This window comes from Rhinolophus sinicus, linkage group LG07, assembly GCF_036562045.2.
Source record: "Rhinolophus sinicus isolate RSC01 linkage group LG07, ASM3656204v1, whole genome shotgun sequence".
NCBI classification, from domain to species: domain Eukaryota; kingdom Metazoa; phylum Chordata; class Mammalia; order Chiroptera; family Rhinolophidae; genus Rhinolophus; species Rhinolophus sinicus.
Genome location: NC_133757.1, coordinates 13246308 through 13272498, shown reverse-complemented (window position 1 = coordinate 13272498; position 26191 = coordinate 13246308). Strand labels below are relative to the sequence as shown.

The following is a 26191-nucleotide window of genomic DNA, read 5'->3' as shown; positions in this document are numbered from 1 at the left end:
ATCTCACTTTAATAATAAGATATTAAGAAAAGTTATGCAGGGGCGGCCAGTTAGCTCAGTTGTTTAGAGCGCGGTGCTCATAACACCAAGGTTGCCGGTTCGATCCCCGCATGGGCCACTGTGAGCTGCATCCCTACGACTAGATTGAAACAACTTGGAGCTGATGGGTCCTGGAAAAACACACTTAATTGAAAAACAAAGAAAGAAAGAAAAATTATCCAAAACTTGTAAACAAAGTAAGGGAGAGAAGCATTGTCTTCAGTGTCAGAGTATTAACAGCTCACACAGGATTATTTCCTTACCCAGGGGACTGGATCTGTGTTTGACAAACTCTTCACTATTGATTAAAAGCCCAGACTTTGAAAGTGAATAGTAACTTGTAGATTCTTGCCCAGTTGACATGCAGATGATTTCTGACCTGTTTTACTACACTGACTGCTAATCAGTTTATAGCTAAGCCTGGCGTCTTATCCTGACATCCTTTCCTGAAAGCCAGAAAATCTTTATAACCGATTTCTTTGGTTCTTCTCTGAACCAGCTTTTAACAACCTACTGGCTCCCTCATTAATGAGTTGAATAACTCTTTGATACATGTTCATTCTATATTTGTATGAGTGTCGTATATTTAACTTTTGAAAATTACACTTTGACAAAGGGGTTATTCTTTTTATTGAAAAATATCTAATGGTGAACATTTAAAACATTTTTCAAGCTTCGGTCTGTTTTATATTAACAGCTTAGCAAATATTTTTAACTGATGGCACAAAGCAAAACTTTCACAGTTAAGTGATCACACAGTCTCATTTAGTAAGGTCAAACAAACGTCAGTAGATCTTTAAACATATTTAGATTTTCAACTTTGGATGCTCTATTTGTCTTTGCTTTCTTTGAAAGTTAACATATGCCCAGGGAAAAACATAGATTCCTTTCATTAAAAAAAAAAAGATAGAGCTGCCAGTGAAAGAGATGACTCGCTTTCTTCTCAACGATCAATTATGTAAAACATGCCCCGTTCCAGGCCTCTCTGAATCTAGCTGTTTTGCCATCACTGAGGCATGGCTACAAACAGCAAACCAAATACTATTAACTAGGTAAGTAGGAATATGCACATCTGTGATTTTATATAAAGTTGTGAAATTAGAAACAGGAACATTTAAAAATCTTAGAAAAAACAGGAGCTGGCCTGTTGTAAAAATACCATAGAACAGGAGGGGAACAAAGTATGGAGGCGTCAAATAAGGGTGAACACAGAACAGTATTTTAGTGGTGTGAACAGGGCTGCAGTAGCAACTATTTCCTCCACCTTCTAAAAACAGTGGTGAACATTTCATGTTGCAACTGAATTCATCTCAGCGACATTCCGTCTGCCTGTCAATTAGTTCACATTGCCGCAAATTTAGGAGAATAGGTACTACTTGAAACTCTGCCCAAAGGTGGGTTTGGGGGTAAAATGCGAAAGACATTTTCTTCCCTTACATCAGTAGACTGAACATCTCTGCCGAGTTGCTGCTCTCATTTGTGTTTTAATCAATTCATACCAGCAAGAGAGGGAGGGGTGGTAAGCAAACGTGATCTATGTTTTCAATTTAGTTTTGAGCAACACAAGATTTTAATTGGGGGCCAGAAGCCTTGGGTGGGTCCTGTCTTCTCTTTTCTTGGGCAGGTGCTGGTGTTTTGATCCGGCACAATGCCAGCTGGTCAGCCCATCGCAGGGCACAAGGAGGCCTTTGAACTTGCCCCAGAGAAGTGGAAGTCCTGCATGCCTGGGACCTGGGTTACCCTGGCTCATTGCTTATGATCAGGCCATGTGCTTTAGAAGGGCTCCCTTCCCGATAGGCCAGTCAAAACCTTGCTGTGCTCTGCCTGGGCCAGCACCATCCCTGCCTCCTCCTAGGGGTGGGGCATGGAGTGGGGTGGGGCATGCAGTGGGGAGGGGGATAGACGCAGACTGTGGAACTCACTGGCAGACCAGCACTGTGACCCCCAAACACTTTCCATTCTCTTCTTCCGCGCTCTACTCCAACTAAATTGTAAAGAATTTTATTTCATCCGAGATGTTATTCTATTTATTTCCTCAAACCCTTTCTTCATAGAAAATACAAAGGTGGAGTTTGACATAGTATCTTCCCAAACCACCAAACATTCCATGATGGTGTGTGTCTCACTGAATCAGTTCTTGCTCTGAAACCCAGAGCAGTGTGTTTGAAAGTATCACGCACGGAAGCTCAAAAGTATACTCCAGGCTGAAGCTCAGAGCTCAGAATAGCTGAACAGAGACTCATAAACAATAATGTGAGGGGGCAGCTTCCTACCAGGAATAACTATTTGCTAATGCATCATCCTAGAAGCAAACGCTAACCCTCAAAAAACATATTGAAACAGTTTTTCACATTAACTTCTAAATGCCCATCAAAATCAATGATCATTTCTGGGAAAGAAGATATTTAGAAGTCCAACCAGATGGCAAAAATGGGCCCCCAAAGCAACGGTTGTATTTAATTCAGAGTTTGAATTTACATTAAGTAAAGAGAATTGGTTGGAAGGGAATCATTTTGGAATCTCTTTTGTTAATAAAATCTTTGACTAAGTATGTAGTAAGTTTGTTTTTAACACTAGTAAAACTTCCTGTGCAAACAAGTATATATAACCAGATCAAATAACCCAGAATAATATCTCTCCCTCAATGTACCTTGTTTTTTTGCCATCTACGATTTGACCCATAGCACAAAACAAGTATGAAATCCTCCCGTGCTAGCATAGATTACTGTACTCATCAGAACTGTCAGGCATACAGGCTGAACATGTGTACAAGGGAGGAATGAAAGGCCGGCCATGCTTCATAGGACCTGGCTCACCCAGGTAAGCCTATCTCAAACCAGCCACATGTTTGAATGTTCGGCCCACGGGTAAATTTTATTAAGATCTATATTCTCTCCAACCTCTTTCCTCCTTTCAGTCCCCAGAAAGAGCTGGGTCATGCATCTTTGCCTTTTATGAACTTCTAGGCACCAAGGAGACAGCTTCAGTGAGAATTACATGTGTGTCTATATGCTGACCCTGGGAAAACAGATGAAGACACACATGCTTTGCTGTTTCCACCAGACACCAGAGGGTCAGCATGGGGTCTACTGACCCTCCTGATGGGCTCTTTTCCTCTAGTTTCTCCCCTCCACACCTCCAAATAAGAGACCACTTTTATCAAGTGGCTCTCCTGCTCCACTCTGCCAGATGCTTTGCCCTTGCATAGAACGCCCCACATCTTCCAGATGTCCATGTCACCTTTCACGAACCCAGTACTTTACTCCAGTCAACCTGACCCTCCCACACCCCTGCCAGATGGACACCTCCTGTCACCTCCTGCCAATGCCAGCCCTACTCCATCTCCCTGGCTTCACTCAGGTTTGACCCCCTGATGGAGCTGACAGTGTCTTCCAGTTCCTCCCAGCTCCGATTCCTCAGGGTTCAGAACACTTGTTGACACTTGACTCATACTTCATATACGTTGCTTTGTACCTTATATTGCCATTGTGATTTTCTCATCTCCATGCAAGTTTACTAAAGGCAGAGACCGCTTCCTGTGCTATTTTATATCTTCCACAATACTTAGAGAGATGGCAAATCATTGTCCCTTTCCCAATTCCATATTGCTTTAGACCAGGCTGGTGTCTGGACAGTGCGGGTGGGGCTAAGTTCCTTTGGCACAGCACAAGGAAAGGGCTGTTAGGCATGACTTCGAGCCAGTAATCCTGTCTTTGCTTCAGAAAGTCCCTAATTGGCATCAAGATAGTGGTGCCAAGATAGTAACTCTACCCCCTCCCAACTTCTCCAGTCTTTTAAGACTCTGAGCTTCCTTAGCCACTGAAACTGACTGCAACTCAACAACTCCACAACTCAAGAGACCATTGCAATTCACAAGTGGGTGTGTCGGCTCCCACAATGCTCTATGTTGTGGTCAGCAATACCAAGAAGGCCGATTACAGAGACTAAGACTGCGACTGGTGAAGTGCTTTACGGTTGAAAGTGCATGAAAAGGAACAAAAATGGGATCACAGGGTAGCAACAGAATAATTAAAGGGCTCGGAGAGAACACTTAAGAAAAAGAAAAGTAGACGGAATTGGGATTAGACCACAGAAAAAGAGGCCAGGGTAATTATGGTCTTCAAGTCTACAGTGGGTTATTTTAAGGAAATCGATAATCAGCTCTTTTCCATCTAAGGAGGACAAAAATGGGGGAAAGTTTGTTCTACATATACCAAGAGACAGGGGTTAGATAAGCTTACTGCTATCACCTTAGAGGTGATTACAAATGAGAACAGGCTTCTGAAAGAGACTGTACCACATCTATGGTTAGGAAATATTTATGATAGCGTAAATATTCTATTCAAAATAGCAAGTGCGCTTATCCTTTTGGATAAGGACAACATGTTAATGTCACTTTCCTGACCTATATATTGAAGTCAAATAAATCACAGGGATTATGTTGCAATGAAAAGAACATCAAATTCACCATTTTACCACTTTCTAAAGTTCCATTTTGGAAATGAGATATAAACAGAAAGGGCTCTTATAACATATAAATCAGGTAACACAATTTTACTTTTAAAAAACCATCTGAACACAGAAAACTCTTAATCTTACATTCAACCCCTCCACCCCCCAAATTTCATCCAATTTATTCCATAAAAATCCTCGCATTTTATAAATGCACACATTCTACATGGAATGATCCAGACCTGGTAAACATCTTACAAACCTTAAGATGGCAAAAATGGAAAGTGATCTTGGAGAAGGGATGCTTTCCCCAGGCCCCTGCACAGAACCTGATCTTTCAAGACTAGTTCTTGAAAAACATAGTATAATTCATTGACACCAATAGATGCGGTAACTTAAACCTTCCAATAGTTTGAGATAAACACTTAAAAAATCATTTTGACGTTCATGGGCTCTCTTGATGGACTGTACGTTATAGAGGCCAAGGGATTTTTAACAGCTATCTACAGGTAGCATTTTCCACACTTTCTAACACATACTAGTTAAGATTCACATTGCTAAGTGGCAACAGTCTCTATTAAAGCATAATTTTCCGTGAGGATTTCTGCCAATGCAACGCTACCTTGAGTGAAGAGTTTACATGACCTGATTTAAAACATTTTCCACAGGCACCCAATATTCAGAATTCTTTTTTCAAATGATGTGGCTATAAATAACATAAAACACTAAGTTCCATTTTTGAAAAGGAATAAAGTTACTATAATTAAAGCTTAAAATGCCATCTTTCAAATGACAATGGGAACATCACGGTCCTATTCAGTTTTGGTAGAAAGCTGTTTGCCCAAATGAAGGCCAATGTCAGCTCCAGCCACACCCCTGTCGTCACCACCCATTGTCTTGAACAAAGCAGCCCCTCCTCCAGACCACACTTTTTAGTCCTGGGAAGGTTATTAGAATTTTCTGGAGCATCCATGCTTTGTCATATCTTGCCCCTTCCTTGGCAACAGCCCCAGACCACTGAGCTCTAGGTGGACACTGCAGCCTCTGACCACTCGTGTCCACTTGTCCTGCGACCAGCAACGGTTCCACTAGCCAGCACACTGCTGGCCACCACATCATAGGTTTTTCAGAGATTGGTACCGTGTCCTATAGACCTTCCAACCCTCCATGGCCTAGCAGTGAATGGACAGATGATAGATGCTCTATAAACTTTTCACATGGTAAAGATTTAAAGGCCATCAAGGGTCAATAGTCCCAGGTTGATTTGTGCAAAAATTAAGTGAATTTTAGGAAGAAAAAAATGCAAATCTGCTTTTTGGAATAATGAAGTCCATTTAGTTGACTTTTGTCATTAAAATTAAGAGACTGTATTTTCATCCTTTGTCAACTCAAGCTTCTCTTCCTGAAGAGGTGGGGGGAGGGGCTTTCCCGACCACCTGCCCTTCTTCCCACCACAAACCCATGGAGGTTCTCCTGCTGCAAGCCCACCTTGTTCACGCAGCTTTTTATTATCCCATTATTCCACCAATCACAGTTGGTAAATCATACTTGTGTGATTATTTGGACATCTTATTAGCATCCTCAGTCCATTCGGGCTGCTATAACCAAATACCATAGATTGGGGTGGTTCATAAACAACAGAGATTTATTTCACATAGTTCTAGAGGCTGGGAAATCCAAGATCAAGGTGCTGGCAGGTTCAGTGTCTGCGACACACCATCAGCATCTGCATTTCCTAAACTTTCCCAATTTCACTCATGTGCCACCTTCATTATCATTGGCCATCATTTTGATCTACCTATTTTGTTTCCTACTTTTTTTAAAAATCACTTCTATTAAGTACAATTATTTCAAAAGGCAAATGTATACCACAACTGTAAATCAAAACTTCAGTGTCACTTCCCCTATATATATATATACAGAATCTATAGAAATAAACCATAAACAGTATAATTAAATTTGAGCTTTGATACCATTGCTTGATCAAGGCATTGGGCCTGGAAGCTGTTTTCTCTTTGTTATAAAGACCTTCTGCTTCATGAAATAAGATGGATTGAAAAACGGATTGAAATAACTTTTTCGCTGTGTGAGAAATTTTTTGTCTGGGAACCACAAAAGTCAAGTTCTTTCTTCTCGCACATAGATAGACATTAATTGAAATCAAGTCTTAGTGACCTGAATTTAATATTTTGGAAATAATGATCTATAAGTAGTGTACCACTCAATGATAAACCTTTCATTTATTCAGTTAACAAGTATTGACTGTCTACGGGAAGCTAGGCTTTTTTCTTAGGACTGTTGATACAAACTTCCTGCCCTATTGGTGCCTACATTTTAGTGAAGGGAGATAGGCAATGAACAAACAAATAAACCATACACAATTTAAACTGTATATAAATATATGTATTTATATATACACAGATACACACATACACATCTGTACATATCAGATGGTGTCAAAAGATGACCTCACTGATAAGTGACACGAGAAGAGACCCAAAGAAGATGAGGGAGGGCACCAGGCACATATCCAGATAAAAAGGAACAGTAAGTGCAAATGTCCTAAGGCTCTTCGGTGCTTGGTTTAAGAATGATCGAGCAGGCCGTGGAGCTCAGCAGAGCAAGCCAGGGGTGAATAGTGGAGGGATAGCGGGGAGGGGCCTTGAAAATCAAATCAAGGTCTTTGGATTTCATGCTGAAAGACTAGGATATTCTTTGGAAAAGTGACAGGATCTACCTTTTTTTTAAGGGTCACCTTGGCTATTGCATAGAGAATAAACTGCAGTGGGGTACAAAGACAGATGCAGGGAGACCTGACAAAATTATTGATCCAGGTAAGACACGATGGTGGCTTGAAGCAGGGTGATATCTGTGGGATAGTGATAAATGGTCAGATTTTGTACATACAATGAAGATAGGGCTGACAGGATTTGTTGGTGGATTACTTGCGGCATGTGAAAGAAAAAGAGGAGTTGAGAAGGACTCCAAGGGTTTTAGCCTGAGCAACTGGGAAAAAGGTCTTGACAGCTGCTGAAATTAAAAGACTGGAGAAGAAGAAGGTTAGGCGTGGGGATGGTGCTAGTAATGAGGAGTTTGGTCTGAAATGCCTGCTGCAGGTACTGAGAAGGCTTTGAAGAGACCAGTCAGGATTGTAGGGGAGAGGTATAGAGTTGGTAATCATCAGAGTACAGATAATACTTAAACCACGAGACTGGATGAGGGCACTAAAAAGTGGATATAGAGATGGGGTCTGAGCATAGGGCACTCATAGGAGACAAAGAGAACCAGCAATATGACTGGTTAAATACTTGCTTAAAAAATGTTACACTCCTCTATAGTGTAAACACTCCCATAACCTTTGTCGCAACAAATCATTTTCGTAGAAAATTAGTTCTTTCGTGATTGAGTTGGGTGAACTTCAGCAAGAAATAAGCTTTCATGGACATAAACTTAGAGTTGTCAAGAACTGTAGAGAAGCTGAGCTTTTACTTGCAAACTAACAAGTTAGCTGGTCCTAGGTTTATGAATGCTGGCAGAAGACATGAAACTCCTGGGTCAGAAGCAAAAGAGTTTATTACTCACAAAACAACAGGTACCACGAGCTTCATATTTGGGAGTGGTTCCCCATGTCCCTCAAGTCCCCCAGAGGCAAAAGATGCAAGTCTGGCTGGATGTTGCACTTGTAGTGGGTTTGTGTCACAGCTCAGGGACCCCAAGCTTAGGAAACCCCCATCTTTTATGATGAACTGCAAGCAAACCTGTCCAGCCTTTGTTCCAGAGGTAGATCTTATCTTTATACTAGTAGACAGCGAACGAATCGGCCGTCCACTTTGGTGGGAAACACTAGCTCTATCTTTTAAGGCTGTTTGCTGTTCAAACATCACTGAAAAGATAATTCAGAACAAAAAGCTACCAGTGCCTCTGCTCACAAGAGACCCATGGATAACTATTTCCAAACAAGAGTAAAAATTATTAAGCAGTGTATTTAGGAGAACTTATCAGCCTTTATTCTGTTCCTCCTTGGAATTAAAAACCTTAACTATTTAAAATATCTAAATTGTATTTATTTGACTAGGTAACATTTTAACATGTTACAAAATTTAAAAGAAATATTCAGGATTATCTTTTCATAAACAAAAGATGGCATGAAAGTGGTTTCTCATTTGCTAGGAGACGGGAGCATATTTGTGTCACACTTATTTTTCTTTTACCCTGGTTAATTCTGCCTTTTAAATCAACTTACAAATGACTAAGATTCTCTAACAATGTAGTAAAAGCCTGAGCTCAACTCTTAGGGGACATACTTGTAAGGAACTACTTCCTTTTTACTGGAGTTTTATCAATTTTCTATTGGATCCCCCAACTACCCCACATCTGGTCTGCCAAGTCCAGATGACAAAGTGAAGGGTCTAAACCAGCATAAAAAACGAAGTAACAGAAGCAGCTTAGCTAAGAGCTGCCTGAATGTATCTCCAGCACAGTTCTCCTATCTGTTATATCTGCCAGGCCGACATGTAGCTCTGTGTAATCAGGGATAGCTTTTACACTCTTTCTTTTCAGAGGATTGTGTTCCTGTCTAGTACACATTTGAGGACATAGATCATAGCAAGTACTAGTTATACCATAGACTAGTTATACCATTGGAAACATTTACTAATATTCATGTTCCAAAGAAATAGATGCTTATTGTTTATTCATTCATTCACCTTATTGAACACCGACCATGTCATTCATTGTTTCAGGCACCAGGTATCTAGTTAGTGAACCAAACAGACAAAAATCTCTGCTTTCAAGAAGCTTACTCTCCCATAGAGGATAAATATAAATGAATCAAGTATGTCAAATAATGGCAAGTGTTAACAAAAAGACAAAGCAGGGAGAGATGTAGTTGAAATCTTATACAGGATAGTCCGTGAAAGGCTCATTAAAAATAGAAAATTTGGCTAGACAGTCCTTCTTGATTCTCTGGTCTTTTCTAAGTGCTCTAGAACTTTCTGGCAGAAAAAAAATGGATCTAGTACATTATCCAGAAAAAATACTCAAGATAAACAATTAATTCTAACAAACAATAAAATGCATCACTATAATAAACAATATATAATATATATTGAATTGAATTGAACGGTAATTCACACTTAAAGAAATACTTAGAAGTGACAGACATTTATAGTTTTTCCCTTGTTAGAAGTCATTCCTCCATGGAAGAAACCGGCACAAGTACCAACATGCCTACATCCAAGTTGAGACGAATGCCTGTCATTTGTTTTCAGGTTTCTTATTCTCTCAGAGAGCATGCAATACAACCATGATAAAGACAAGGTGATGCATTAAAAAAGTATCACATCACTGGAACAATATCATAGCATGAATGGATAGCACTAAAAAACTCCTTTAGGTAAGGGGGGTGGGGGTGGGGGTGGGAGATGAGGTAAGGGGGATCAAATATATGGTGATGGAAGGAGAACTGACTCTGGGTGATGAACACACAATGGGATTTACAGATGATGTAATACAGAATTGTACACCTGAAATCTATGTAATTTTGCTAACAATTGTCACCCTAATAAATTTAATAAAAAACAAAAACAAAAACAAAAAATTCCTTTAAATTAGTGGGATGATTGCCACTAAGGGGCAAGGATGAAAAACAAAGCTACTGAGCACTGAAGATGAAGAACAGCTCCATCCAGAACTCTGGAGATATATTTTACTCCCATTGAGCTATTATAAAGAATAACAGAAGCTTCTGGGATCGCCTTTTCTTTTAGCTATATAATCCCTCCATTAATTAAACCACTTTCCTCATCTCATTACTAGATGGGTACATTTTCCAAGGTTACAATGGGAATTAGGTTCTACTTCCTTCAGATATTGACATTCTTTTTATTTTTTTTTAATTAAAATTTATTGGGGTGCCAATGGTTAGTAAAATTACATAGCTTTCAAGTGTACAGTTCTATAATACATCATCTATATATTACATTGTGTGTTTGCCACCCAGAGACAGTTCTTCTTCCATCACCATATATTTTGATTTGACCCCATTTACCCTCTTCTACCACCACTGAAGTTTCTTTTTTCTTTTTTTTTTTTTTTAATGAGGGCACAGCTCACAATGGCCCACGCAGGGATGGAACCAGCAACCTTGGTGTTATCAGCACCACGTTCTAACCGACTGAGCTAACCGGCCGCACCGCCACTGACATTCTTTATTGTTCAGTTCCCATCTTTTGCCCTTCCCCAGGGAAATTTCACACGCAATCATATAACTTCAGCCATTGCCTAGATGCCAAATACTTTCAAATCCTTCTTCCTAATGTAGCACCTCTTGACGGCCAAGCCTACTCAACTCTGGATGTACCATGTGTATTCAGCCTCAGTGGATCCCAAACTGAACTCTTTCCCAGCACTGCCTGTCTAGTGCTCCCCTATTTCCTCAGTTGGTGGCAACCGTCTACCTACCAGGCAGTCCAAATGGAAACCTAGATTCTAATTCACTCCTCACATATAGTCATCAAATCCTATCAAGCTTAACTTGAATGTCTCTTAACTCTGTCCTATATTCTCCATCACACCTGCTGCTACCTTACCTGATTTCCACTTTATCTCCCATACGGAAGTCTGCATGTTATACGTCTCTCCATCACAGCACTTGTGAGTCAGTACCATAAATACTGCTTATTTATATGTCTCTTGAAATCCCTCATGAGTTCTTTGAGGACAAACGTGGTGTGCTGTCTTTTTCTATTCTCATCACTTAGCATAGTATCTTGCATAGAGTATGTGTTCAATTAACATTTACTAATTGAATAAATGACCCCTGGACCATCAGATCCTAAGTTGTCAGACATTTCAGGAAGTGAGATGGATTTACCAGCAAAATTCCTGATCACCGACTCTGATCCTGATTGCAGCTAAATCTGTGAAGTCATGGTCTGGTCACTGGTTTCAGTTTGTGCTATGAACTCTTATTCCTCTGCACCAACCCCTTCCCACCTTTGTGTTTGTCTAGCTCTTGTGTAAGATAGATACTCTTTTCCTTCCCCTTGCAGAACCCATTCTTAGTAAAAGAATTCATCTCTGCTTTTTATTCTCACAGGTATTTGCATTTTAGGACTTTCTAATTGTGGAGAGCAACCCCTGGTACCATTCAAGAACTATGAGGCTTTGGCAACATGGTATGTGTGTGAAGGAGAGCAGGCTGGGAGGGAAGAGGGTTCTGGCTGGACCCCTAATCACAGTCAGAACCCACAGTTTCCTTCTTTGTACTTAGCCAGCTGGGACCAAAAGCCCAGGCTTGTTTTAGCAAGTGCTCTCCACCCTAAATCCTCTGTCGCAGGACACTAGGACACTAGGTCACTATCTGAGCATGACACCTCTACTTTAGCTGTAACAGGAAGAAAACAAAAAGAGATGTTTTAAGACTTAGCCGGACACTTAGGCTAGAAGGAAGATTGCATTCTTTGAAGGGAAGACTTGTTTCTTGGGGGAAACCATCCTGGTAGACTTACAGAGTAGAAACCCTGGGGAAATTTAGAGTCCGGATCTGACAGTGAGGGAGAAGGAAACTGGGGTCCTTGGGACAGAGGGGAGAAGGGTCTTTGTAGACAGAGGAAGCCCTGCTAACATGGTGGCAGGTGAGGTTTTGCATTAAGTATGAGAAATGGCCCTGGTCTGTGCTTTCTGCTCGATTTTCCTGTAAACCTAAACCTGCTCTAAAAATTAAAATCCATTAGTTTAAAAAGAGAAAGAAAGAAAGAAAGAAAGAAAGAAAGAAAGAAAGAAAGAAAGAAAGAAAGAAAGAAAGAAAGAAAGAAAGAGAAAGAGTCCTGGCCAATGAGAAATTTCTTCTGCTGGACATGGCCTGAGAAAATTAGAGCAGTTGTCGCCTATTCTGTGCTATAACTTCCCTCTATTACCCCAAACCTTCACTAAATTGTGCTCAAAATAGCTGCCTGTGTTAGTGACACTTTGGGAAAAGGAGGAAGAGAAGCCGTGTTCAGCGTCAGGTGAAGCAATGCAAAAGACCAAGAATTCAGTGCTGGAGGAAATTTGGAGCCAGAGAGACCCACAAGAATGAAAATCACGAGGAATCTCCAGAACACTGCTGTCCTATGCTGTGGCCACTCACTACATGTGACTATCAAACACCTGGCATGTGACTATGCCAAACTGAGGTGCGCTGAAAAAAATCATAAAGAATGCCAAACATTTCAAAACTTTTTATATTAATTATATGCTGAAATGGTAATATGTTGGGTATGTAGTGATACATAAAATATACTATGAAAGTGGACTACACCTGTCCCTTTTTACTTTTTAATATAGCTATTAGAAAATTTAGAATTACATATATGGCTCATATCATATTTCTGTTGGACATCAGTGCTCTAGAATCTTTGGGAAAAGGCATGAACTTGCTAGAATAGAAGGTATGAGGAACTTAAATCACCTTCTCTGGATATTAAAGAAAGGGGTGGCCCAGAAACTGAAGACATCAGACAGTAGACATTGACAGATTAAATATGACAAAATACAAATTTACAAGAATAGATGACATTTCTTTTAGTAAAGTTTTGTTAAATTAAAAATAATTCCTACTATAAGTGCTCTCAAACTACGATGCAATTTATGCAAAAATTCAACTTTTCCGGTACACATTGATAGCATGAAACAGAGTATATGGTACAACTTTCCAACATAAATAAGTCCTTGAACTTACACTCAGTCATTGAATTTAAACTAGAAGAGAAAATAAGCAAGGAAGCTTCCACCCCACAGGGGCTAAATGAATATGTCTTCTATACCCTGCTGTGGTGAAGAGTGATGACCCACACCTGACACCAACACTTTGTACTTTCAACAGAAACACAAAATGCATACAGGGCTGCAACCATTTACAGATTGTATTTATTTCACACTGAATTTCCCCCTGGAGCCATGTCTCGGGAAATTTATGAACAAAAAACTCAAACCAAATAGAATGCCTGACTCCAAGTTAGCCAAACTGGACGTAATCAGAAAATGCTTTTTCTCTGACATGCTACCTAAGAGGCTCCCATGAAGTACCTCTGGGCTCTATGTTACACATATCGATGGGTGTATGTTTGTGGAATGTGCAAACCTCAGACCTGGGGAGGTTTAAATACCACACAGTCTAGCCTAGTCTCTTTATTTGCCAAAGATGCGGAACCATAGAAACACAGGTAACTTGTCTGAGTTCACAGAGCTGCTTAGTGGCAGTGGCCGGACTCAAGCCACACAGAGTCGCAGAGCAGTCAGTACCCTGTCTGTGATGCTGATGTTTCCTGATGACCAGCTTGGGTTGTCTGAAGACTGGGCATTTATTGTACTTACTCAGAGGGGCAAAATAAACATGATGGCCTTTGTAATTTGTATCATGCTCAATGGGATTTAAGCTTATGCCTGCCCTTCCTCTTACATCTTCTCACCCGACCTATACACTAGTGATCTTTCTCCTGAAAAGTTTATGCTCAGTGAAGGAAAGAGCCATGGACATCATAAAAGCTCTACCCCTCCTTTTTTTCATGTACTTGAGGGTGTCTAGGACGCCTGGAGTCTATTTGACAGCCCCTGTGGTCGTGGATGGATGGCTTAAGATGGCAATGCTAAGCCTTTGAACCCTCAGAGACTTAAAATAAAACACGATTTCCAGGCATGAGGGTGGGTACCATGTGCAGAGCACCGAGGAAAGCTACACAGCAGGCTCATAGTCTCGTCCCTCATCCATCTCTCTTCTTCCCTCCCTCAACCCCACCCTGAGCTCCTCAGACATGCCATCAGCTCAAGTAACCTATTTCTCAAGTAAACACACAGAAACTACTCTCTTTTTTTTCCTCACTCAGCCAGGCCCTGGCTCCAGGATAACAGGTCAGCTTATTTCAAACCGAGATGCCAACAGTTATAAACTCCAGAAGGGACGCTTGTTAATGGAAATCAACCTCAAATTGGTAGCTTCTTGGATGGGAGGTATTTTTATGCTTGGAGGTCTTCCAAGTGCTCTGGCTTAATTCTTATTTCTCAATAACACACACACACACATGTCCGACAGGAACGAGTGACTAAGCACCTCAATATTACAAGTTTTCCAGCCCTCCTATAAATAATGGCTGTTGGGACAAGGTGGCTTTGTGGTAGGAGTCTTCCATTTCTGAGGAAAAGAAATATAAAGTACAAAACACAGAACTGCATTTTCACTGCTCTTCCACAATTAGTTCCTCCTCCTAGGATCAGGGACATCAGTCAACACCCAAAAGCCTGTGCACCATTGGTCTTGGGGGGACTTGGTTTCCCCTTTGAGTCTAGTCCAATCCAAAATTAGGGAAGATGAGTGATTCCTGGGCTTTTGAGTGCATTCACTTATCACCTAGTGACCTAATGTAGAGTTAGGGGATGGGGCAGACCCCAAGGCAAGCACTGATGGTGACACGCCACTCAGCCAGGAGGCTGGACACACCATACCTTTGCAGGTGAAACATTTGATGTGGAAATGTTTGGTCTGGACCCGAAGCACTTCACCCTTGCAGGGCTCTCCGCACTTATGGCAGTGAATGACGGGCTTCTCGGACGGGTGGTGCGGGTCTTGAGGGTGGGCCACTGAAAGAAAAGCAACGAAAGATCTATGTGAGCAGACAGCATTCCTGCAAAAGAGGTCATCATAGGCACGCAGAAGTAGCCCCATAATGTTTGTACCAAATGAGCCACATGTCGATTCAATAAGTGCATTGAGTCCCACCCCCTCATGCCATAATCATGGGGATACGCAGATAAATAAGAAAGTTGTGGCTTTAACAGGCCAGTAGGGCAAACACTGGGCATGTTCCTTTGGGAGCCAGCCGTTCTCTTTCTTCCTCCCAAACTTCTCTAGGACGATACAACTGGGTCATGAAACATATGATCTTGTTTGGTTCAGTGTTTTGTAACATATAGTTGCAACATGTCTTTATCTTGATTTAGAAAGCACCTTTCAGCAAGGAGTTCACTGCACTGTAAATTCCTTGAGGATGGGGACCGTTTCTTAAAGTTCATATTTTTCTCCCCATTTGCACTTCTCCTTCCTTTAGCTCCTCAGAACCCAGCGGAATGCTCAGGCACCAAAGGATTTAGCAAATGTTTATTTACTGATTAGTGAGTAAATGCAGGCTAGTTTCTCGTCTATTCTACCAGAGTCATTCCTACATTTATCTTAGCCAAAAGGCCGACACAACATCAGAGTCATTCCCGATTTTAATTGGCAACTCCTTTAACCGTTGGCTGGAGGCCTATTACGAGTCTCCTATTATGTGCACAGTTCCTGATACACACACTGCAGGCAGTATTTTTTTAAAAAAATGAATTAGGGACCACATGACTCTCTCTGAACCTCAGTTTCCTCTCCTGTAAAACAAAGGGGATTGGGATATGATTTCAAAGGTCTATTCAGGCTCTAAAATCATGTGATAGGGCTTACAGGGACTATTCTCTCAGTATCCAGAGTATGTCCGGCAGAGAATATCGCCAGTGCCATGCAGAAATAGGATTTACAGCCTCCCCTTCCCAGAGGGCTGAGGGAGACGTCAGCGCAAGGACACCTGTGGCCTGAAGCTAACCAAGGGTCTTCATTCAAGTTGCAGTTTCTCCAGCCAGAGAAGGCGGAGGCCCTTTTTGCTATTAAGTTAATTTTCTGATCTGGGTCCCCCGAAGGTGGAACCATGTGATATATAAAAACGTATTACATAAGTAGCTATGTGAGCGTGATATGAGACAATACTGAACCTAAAATTAATCAACCAACACAAAGAACAAAGATGATTTTTCCCCCTCTCAAACAGTAACACCGAGGTGGGCAGGGGGAGATGTGGGCAGATGTTGCTGAAACTCCATTTCGAAAAGCACCTACAGAAGGAGTTTGCCGTACACCACAAGCACAATAGCGCATTGTTTCTCGCAGACCACTGCCACACTCTCATTTCGCCTGGAAAGAGTTTGAACAGGACAGTCCAAATAATCCATTACCAGCTAAAGCCCGAGAAACAAGGTTCTTCTTGTGAGGTTGAGACTAGGAGCAGATATAGTTTCGGGTTAAATACCTGATCCGAGTTCTCTGCTGGACCCCAGGAGTGTCCGGCAAAGGGACCAACACTGCAATACACCTGCTCTTCCTTATCTAGCTGCTGGGATCTCTCTTGGAAACCTGTGTTTACAAGAGCCAGTATATCTAAAGGAATGAAGGAGGGGCATCCTTTCAAGATCTCTAAACAACCACCGACTTTTAAAGTGATGTGTAAACAAGGCCAAAAATCTATTCACCTGAGCATTGAAAAAACAGCTTTACTTAACAATATATGCTTCAGGTGCTAGTGGAAATTATGTGAGTTTTTTTTTTTAAGTTAATCCCTGCTTTCTATAAGAACAGAGGAAAGTAATATTTACTGAGCATTACTAAATGCCAAGTATGGTGCTAGGTGCTTACACACAGCCTCTCTCTCTCTCTCTCTCTCTCTCTGTCTCTCTAATATTGTTCCCATTTGACAGATGAGAAAATAGAGCCTGAGAGAGGTTGAAGAGTCTACCCAAGTAACGGTAAGTGGAAGCTCAAAGATCTACACCCAGGCCTTCCTGACCCAAGCTCATGTGTCTCCCATGCTATTTGTCTAAATCAGAAAATTGTTGTAAGTCAGGTGACGATTCTTATGAGTCAGGGAACAATTTATTTAGCCGAGCTCAAGTGCAGTTCTAGAAGCAGCAGCTAGGACCCAGCTTACAAAGGGAACACACACCGTGTGTGCGATGGCGTCACTAGCTGGGCATGGTGCCCACGTGGCAATCCCCAAGGTGGCTCTGCCTATGTCCCCATCTGAAGCCCCATGCCTGCCTCGTATTGAAATGCAGATTCTTCAGCCCTGCTGACTTGAGTTGGGTGATCATTTCAGTGAGTTCCTCAGGTGAGTCTTATGCATACTACAATTTAAGTGTTATTTCTTAGAATTTAAACAATAAGACGCAGCAACTTACAGACCAGAGTGAGAATGAAAGAAATGATCCTCAAGACCATCCTCTTCAGAAACAACATTGAACATAATGGATCTCTTGACTATAAGGGAGAACTCATGTTTGGATGAGAAACTGCACTGCAGTTTCCTTTGACACTTCAATTTTTTATAGCTAAGCGAACAAGCCATGCTGAGTAATGATGAGGGAAGGAAAATATCATTTCACTTCTTGGCTCTTCGCTTTGTCTGAACGAAGGTGCCAGTATAATTGCTGGCACCAGCCACAAAGGTCAGCGTTGGGATCAGCATCTGTATTTTGCAAGCATCTCCCTTTGGAAATATAGATTGCATTGCAAAGTCCTCCATGCCCAGAGACGACCTTTGCTTTCACCCCAGGATGGGCAGACATTCCGTTGTGATTACTTGCCTTTCCATCATCCATCAGCCTAGGCAGACACATGTCAGGACAACCCACTCGGAAGACATGGGTTGTTCTTATTAGAGAAGGACAGAACCAAAGACCAAAAGAGACTCTATGTTTATTTCATCCCAACTCAAACCAGCATAGACAAAAGAATCTCTTTATTTTTAAAGGTTAATAAAGAGTTTCATTTTACATAACAGCTTTTGGCAGTTTGGTTAAGACCGAATGTATGTTCCTTGGCTCAATTCTACATTTTTGAAATATGCTGAGTTAGTTGCTATGTAGCAATGACAGTAATTCCACACTGCTCGTATTTGCCAGCTGGCTCTGTTGCTAATTTTTACTTGGTCACTCCATCTTTCAGAGCCTGGGTGGTCCCCATTTATTCTACTGATAGAGAAACTGAAGTCCAAAGAGCTTACTTACGTTCTTTACCCAAAGTTACTAGCAAATTCATGGCAGGGGCCCTGGGGCTTCCCAACTCTTTGTACTGGACCACGTGGTCAGTGATTTACCCTGAAACTTGGGCTGACATGGTTAAACATCTTCCATGGCTCATCAATTCATTGGTTGTTTTTTTTTTCTTTTCCTTTTTTTTAAAAATTTTATTTTATTAAATTTATTGGGGTGACAATTGTTAGTAAAATTACATAGATTTCAGGTGTACAATTCTGTATTACATCATCTATAAATCCCATTGTGTGTTCATCACCTAGAGTCAGTTCTCCTTCCATCACCATATATTCGATCCCCCTTACCCTCATCTCCCACCCCCCACCCCCCACCCCTCTTCAATTCATTGTTAAAGCAAGAGTGTTGCAATGAAAACCAAAAGGCATGGTTGCAAACACTCTGAATAACGAGGAAATACATGAAGAACCAAGGGCCGACATGCCTGAAAAGGTAAAGGGATACCTTCACTGCAAAATATCTAGTTTGGAGGGTTCCTGGCTACTCAGATAAAATAGCAGATTGCAAGGCTGAGAAGCTACACAGTGTTTTTCACAGTCAGGCAAAGCAGGTCATATCCCTGAAACTCAGTGCCGGACAGGAACCGAAAGTTCCATTTTGGATGCATTACTTTTGAAATGCCTGTGAGATAGCTCAGGTGATGAGACTGGGGCATTGAAACCATTAAAGAAATCCCAGTAACCTTCAGTGCCCCCAAGCGGAGGCCATTACAGGCTGTAAGAGGAAGGCCACCAAGATTAGGCAGAGTCTTTCCTTCTCATACAGAAGCAGCCACATCTGGCCCCAGCTACCTCCGTCTGAGGGACAGACAGGGAACTAGAGCACCAGAAACACAACATTTGAGCAACCATAGTTGAAATAAAAATCTCCTTAGCAGGTGACAGAGTACTCAGTATGAGTGAATTAGAATGTACCCCAGGCGATATGCATCTCCCAGATAATTTCCCCTCTCAGGTGCCCCTCTCTCTCAGTAGCTCCATCATTCCCTCAGTCGGCCTTTGAAACTACACCCTGCTGTAGGTTTGATGGCGTTCACAGCCCTTACCTCGGCACCATCTCTTTTCACTCTCCCAAGAGCTCTGTGACGTAGGAAGAACAGGAACTGTCAACTTCATTTTCCAAGCAGACAAACTGAGACTCAGAGGAACAAAGCGACTCATCCAAGGTGACAGCCAAGCAGTAAACGAAGGCGGTGCTCTTCATACCCAAACAATCCCCCAATCACCGACGTCCGGACCCTCGTCGTCATGCTTGATCCCACCCTCTTTTTCTTCTCCCACTAAATTCTATCCTCTCCTACACCCCTTAGTCATCCCTTCTCTCACCACCGTGAATCCAGCCCTCACCGCCTTTTCTCAGATTGCTGCTGGCTTCCTACTCCCTGGCTCCTTCTTCTCCAGAGCAAAGAGTAGGCCACTCCCCACTCCTCAAGTGTGGGCTGCGCTGGGTGACGTCTTTCCAAAGAGGACAATATGGAAAGGGGGCGGACAGGTAACTTTACAGTGGACAAATCTGACAAATACTCCCTCGGTCAGGTGATCAACGTCTATAGGGACAGTCATGCTGGTAGTGTGTAATTTGATATGATGTAATAAAGACTGGCACTTTGCCTGTGGGATCCTCCCCAAAACCCCATAATCCGAGTCCCCATCATCATGAGAGAATTCCCAAGGTGAGGGACATTCTACAAAAACCTGACCAGCACTCTTCACAGTTGTCAACATCATGAAAAACAAGGAGGAAAATCCTCTTCTGACATGACGACTAAATGTAATGTGGTATCCTGGATGGAATCCCAGAACAGAAAAAGAACATCAGATGAAAACTAAGGAAATAGGAATAAAGTACGGACTTTCGTTAACAATGGATCGATATTGGTTCATTAATTATAAAAAAGTATGTTAATGTAAGCTGTGACTAATGTGGGCAACTAGGTGTCGGGTATATGAAAACTCTGCACTACCTTCTGAAGTATTTTCTGTAAGTCTAAAACTGTTCTAAAAAAGATAAAGTTATTAAAATAAAAACAAAGAAACTTCTGGTAGTTCTCTCAGCCCCAGCCCATCAAGTCTCAAGTTCTCTGCCTCGCTTCAGAGATCTTCAGTAACACGGCCCACACTAGCTATTTAGGTATCTAAGGAGGAACTCTCCTCGTTGAGTACTTGTCACTGTGCTAAGTGGTGTGAAAGCGTGCAGGCCAACCCTAAAGCACGCACACTAACACACCCTATTTGTGCCATGTCCAAGTGCCCCTTTCATTGGGCCTGCTGACCACGTCCTGGGCTGTGACCTTCATCTCCCCAGTGCCTTCACTCCCGTGCTGTGGCTCCGAATGGTTTCTCCTTTCACCTACCCGTCCAGATCAAACTAGACCCTCAGGGCCCAGCCCACGTCCTGGCTCTTCTCTGAAGCTTTCACTACAGCTTCTGTTGATACAATATTTTATTCTCCCCCAAGCCCTTCAGCACTAAATACTGTACTATACTGTCACCCAGCATTTAATTCTCTCTTGTTTTGTGTTTATTTTGCTTTTGTTTCACAATGCATCAACCCTGGCGCTACAAAATCACACGCCCAATGGTCAGTTGCCCCACATTTCTGGGATACTTCTGATTTCACATATGAAACGATCTGAGTGGGTACCTCTGTACGTCTCAGTTCAATGTTGGATCAGGGAGAATACGGTCACCACCCAATACCACTACTGAGGCATCTCCCACACGAAGCTACAGAATCCTGAATTTATGGCATCTCAATAAATAACTCCGAGTATAACACCATTATTGTACTATTATTGTAACAGGTACAATTTGTTGAGCACTTATGTCCCAGGCATTGTGATAGCTACTTTATATCCACAATCACAGATAATCCTCACACAGGCCTATTGGGGGCGCTGTCTTATCATTCCTGTATTGCACATGAGGACATCAAGACTGTCTTGAATAGCTTGTTCAAGTTCACACAGTTAAGCAGTGTGACTCCAAAGCCCACACTCTGAAGCACTGTGTAGGGGACTTCCACAAGAAAGTCTTATCCAGCACAGAAGGAAATCAAACTCGTGCAATGTACTAAATTCTGATTATACAGCTGAGAAGCAGTGAACACTTGGCTTGCATAATCCCAAAGGTTACACCTGCCAGTAAATAAGCAGATGGGAAATAACACTTCTAATAGCTAAAGAAATGATTCCAGGCTGCAGCAGTTTATGGGAAAGGGACACTTACAGGGTAAGGGCGACACAGCAAGAAAACACAGCCCTCTGTGAGGAGGACCCACCCCAAAGCTCCACCCTGAGCAGAGGCCAGGGCTGGAAAACTCTGGGTAGGACTGGTCTGGATTGGCAATCACAGAATGATATTCCACTGGTAAGGATGGTTTCTGCTTAAAGACTGGAAACGCATTCCCTTGAGAGTCTACGTTTCAGAGAGACTGCCTCATTAACAGGATATTTTCTATGCTTCTACCTCACTAGTTCCCATTTAATTGTAAACACATCAAATCAGAGACGTGTTCTCCCCACTCCCACTGCTTCTCTCCACCTCCTACTACCTTTCTTTATGCTAGAATTGTACTAGTTTGGAGCCCAGGAAACAAAAAATTCAAGAGTTTAAATAAATGCACAGAGTGCTTAATTTGCAGTTTACCTGAAAGTCCATTTCCTGCTGTGGCAAGTGGTAGTTACTTGGAGCTACACACTGTTACCCTGTCATTAGTTGTCCAAAATGCTCCCTCTCTTTAATTGGCTTCCACCACCTCACTTTCTTATACCCTGTCAGTTTGGGAATCAGAATTATTACTTGGCACAAAGCACAGGGCTGCCATGGTACAAACACTCCCAGCAGGTAAGCAGTAGGGTGACTGGTACAGATTCCTTGCCACTTGTGGCTTTCCACTTGTAAGATGCTTGCTTTGTCTTTTCTGAGGCAACGCCATAGGTCTTTGCTGTTGCTCTACACGTAAAAGACACGGTCAGCAGTTGGTCAGCTGGGCTCCTGATTATAGAAACAGCCCAGGCTCAAATCCAGTTAATCTGATTCTCCCAAGGCAAAAAGGTACTAGGCTTATAATAATTCGACCAGGAAATTTCCTCCTTGGAAATCACATGACACATTTGCCCTGATGTGTTACACATGCCTTCTCTCTCTGAAGGTTAATCTCAGACAGGGATTTAAAAATCAGTGTGGTGCCTTCTCCTCCTCCTCAAAGGGTGACTCCCTAGCCACACCTTTGACTCGATGACTCACTGACACAAGTCCTTCCTTGACCTTCCCTAGCCTTTCTCTGACAGCGCTTAGTAATGCGACCCAGGAGTACAGTCATTTGTGTAAAGTCCCACCTCACCTCACCCACAGTAACTAGAAAGCATATCGGATTAGGAGTTCAGAGAGCGCCTCTGGCCCTGCCTCTCCTGCCCCATGCCTCTACCTCCCTGAGACTGTAAAGAGGCTAAGAATGCAGGTCCGACTGCACTGGGTGAAGTGGAGACAATGTGAGGTCATCTCCTCGTGGGCGCCTGTGGGGACAGAGCCCTGGAGAGCAGTTGCCAGGCTCTTGCCTTCAGGGGGAAAGGTGCTGACTCAGGTAGCAAATGGCCATCAACTGTGATTGGATGGCCATTAGCTGTGGCTAGTTGGCCTTCAGCTGTAACCAGTGAGCCACTGGCCACTAATATAACTGCCGTGGCTACACTAGCAGAAAAATGGGGGCTAACAAGAAGATGGTGGCTGGGCTGGCAAACGCGGACTGCAGTTAGCATGGCGGAGTGCGGGTTGAGGATTGCAGAGAAGTGGACAGCAGGTTGCAGACAGTGTGGCTCCTGCTTCCTGTGTCTCCAACCCAGCTGCCAGCAAGACTATAGTGGTATGACTCCCCTACCTATGGCTCCATGGGTGTTCCTTTTTGGCCTCACCATATCCTGCGTTCTTATGTGGGGAGCGGGAGCAGAGACCCCGCCTGCCACCCTGCATGACACATGGTGCAGTGAGCAGGGTCCCCCGCACGACAGCGCCCCTAAGGACCAACCTGGCACACAGATGCCTGTGTCAGCTGAATGTCAGCAAGGACTGCCCCTAAACTATATGAGCAAGAATTTCTGAAGTATAACAAAATCCCTTCTGAAATTTTCTACAGCTTTGGAAGGTCACCCAGGATCTTAAATTGTCACTCCACCAGCAATTCCATTTAGAAATGAATCAAGTCAAACAACTGGGCAGAAGCTTCTGTCTGAACCTGCTGGCAGAACACCACACCTTCATGGACTGCTGGAGAGTCACCTCTGTCCTGATTCCAAGGGGGGCAGGTCCCAGTGGAGCCATTCATAGGAATGCAAGTTCAGAGACAGGATCACCGTCCATTGGCATTTAGGCCTCAGGACCTGACACAGGGTTTAGCTTATGCAGGACCCCACCATTGCCTACTTCCTCACTAACACAGGAAGTCCTGCTCACTACGGTATATGTTTGTTTTTCACCAACACTTCTCCACCCTGGCAAATGTCCTCATTATCATTTCATCTGTGCTGGTCTCTTGGGAAAGAGCCCATAAAAAAAAAAAAACACAAAAAATTTTTGAATAATACCATCAGACCCAATTCACATCTAATGTGAAAGTTTTCACAAACAGGACTTGTCTAGAGATATGTCAACCCCAGTCTCAACACCAGTCTCAGAGATTTGCCAGAAAATGAGAAACAACAGAATATGCCTACCCCTCACCAATTAGGGTATTAGGAGCAGATTACGGGATAGTTAGGAAGAATACAAGGAGTCTATGTCTTCAAACAGTGTGGGCTTTGGACTCATTTGTTCCAACCCTTTGCCACACAGCAACCAGAATGATCTTTTAAGGATGTAATTCAAGCAGATCATGTCACAAATTAAGCCCTCCAAGTAGCTTTCACTGCCCCATCCAAGATGTCCTACTGTGGTCACAGAGCCCAGCCACCTCTCCAGTGGCTTCCCATGTGCCCTCCACATGTGCCCTGTCCCTTCCCAGAAGGCTGTCTCCTAACTATTTGCAAGGCTGGCTCCTCCTCAGTCCAGTCTCACCATAAAGCAGCTCACATGGCACCTCTCAGAGAGCTCCCCCAGAACCCCCATATGTGTTTACTTTCATTATACTTACCGCCATCTAAACATTCTATCTTGTCTACCACAAGGTAACTGCCATTCTATTCCCAGGGTCTAGCCAGTTCCTGGCAAAGGGCTGTGATCTGTAAACAAACCTATGTCCAATGCGCTGATTCATTTAACACACTACCTTGGCTTTCTGTTTCTCTTCCACAGCCAACAGCCTTTGGGTGAAACTGAAAGTTGGTTGACTACCTTGGGTTTACCAACAGTATCTATCAATTAGGTAATGTTGATGATGTCAGTAAACTCAACTAATGAGAGGTGATACAAGAGTTGCTTAAGTCTCTGACAGAAAAAAAACAAAACCAAACAGAAAGCTGCAGGAATAAGCTTCCTGATGCACCAGTCTCAAATGAGCTCTGGCAAGCTTCTCTCTGAATGAGAACCACACAATGAAGCAATTTCCAGCTGAACTGACCCATGGTGAGTAGTCGAGGTGGCACCAGAGCCTTGGTAAAGCTACATACAGTGTCCCTAGAGCATGACATGATGTGATATTCAGCAGGGGCTGCAGCTGTGTGGGTACACAGCTTCTCCGGGAAGAATCCTGAGCCCACCCGACTTCCGCCCTCCAATACTTTAAAACTACTCTTCTTATAAGGTCCACACATACCCGCACCAAATCATTATTAGACATCTCATTTCATTCCACAGCGTAAAGATGAACTAGAGTCATCCAGCAGCTTATGTGCCCAGGAGATGTGGCAACAAGAACCCAGCAGGTAGGATTCCTCGGTGGCATCCTATCACAGGTGTCATGTGGGAGACCCTGCTTGCTGCGCCATGTGTCATGCAGGGTGCCAGGCGGGGTCTCTGGTCCCGCTCCCCACATAAGAACGCAGGACATGGTGAGGCCAAAAAGGAACACCCACGGAGCCATAGATAGGGGGTTCATACCACTATAGTCTCGCTGGCAGCTGGGTTGGGGACACAGGAAGCAGGAGCCACATGATCCGCAAACTGCCATCCACTTCTCTGCCAACCAACCAACCCCTTGCTAACTGCACTCTGCTGTGCTAACTGCAATCCCTTCTTGCTAGCTCAGCCTCCATCTTCTTGCTAGCCCCCATTTTCTGCTAGCGTAGCCATGGCAGTTATATTAGTGGCCAATGGCTCACTGGTTACAGCTGACGGCCAACTAGCCACAGCCGATGGCCAGCCAATCACAGCTGATGGCCATTTACTACCTGAGCCAGCACCTTTCCACGTGAGGCCGAGAGCCTGGAAACTGCACTCCTGGCTCTGTCCCCACAACAGGACAGGAGGAATTATTGGCCAGAGGAATCCACTAATGTGGTCCTAACGTAGCGTGGCATGACAAAGCTTAACAAAGTCTTGCTATGTTGGAGGTAAACTGCAAAGAGACCTCCCCGAGGAAATGGGTGGGCCTTCCCTGGTTCCCCAACTCACCTATCCCAGTTCTGTTTACTTGCCTTGGTCCTGACACTAATCTGATTACTAAACTCCATATCAATAAACATATTGCCCGGGTTTTACTCAGCCAAGAGGAATTATTATCAGCAAACAATTACTGAGCACTTGCCAGTGCCAGGCACAGTTTTAAATGCTTTCCATGTGTTTATTGATTCGATTCTCACAACCCTACGAAGTTAGTATTATGAATATCCTAATTTTCTGATGAGGAAACTGAGGCGCAAGGATGTCCAGTGACTCACCCA

The 26191-nt window shown here is 42.9% G+C and overlaps 1 protein-coding gene across 33 annotated transcripts in view; it reads right to left on the bottom strand.

Moving 5' to 3' along the window:
• Nucleotides 1-26191, bottom strand: part of ABLIM1 (actin binding LIM protein 1) — a 280514-nt gene that overhangs the window by 115062 nt on the left and 139261 nt on the right. For all 33 annotated transcript variants that reach the window (XR_012498406.1, XR_012498407.1, XR_012498412.1 and 30 more), the window contains one exon: nt 14974-15108. Coding sequence is in view for 4 of the 33 variants with exons in the window: in XM_074339008.1 (XP_074195109.1) it covers nt 14974-15108 (135 nt within the window). In the remaining 29 variants the exon portion in view is untranslated. Of the gene's footprint in view, nt 1-14973; nt 15109-26191 lie in introns of those variants that run through there.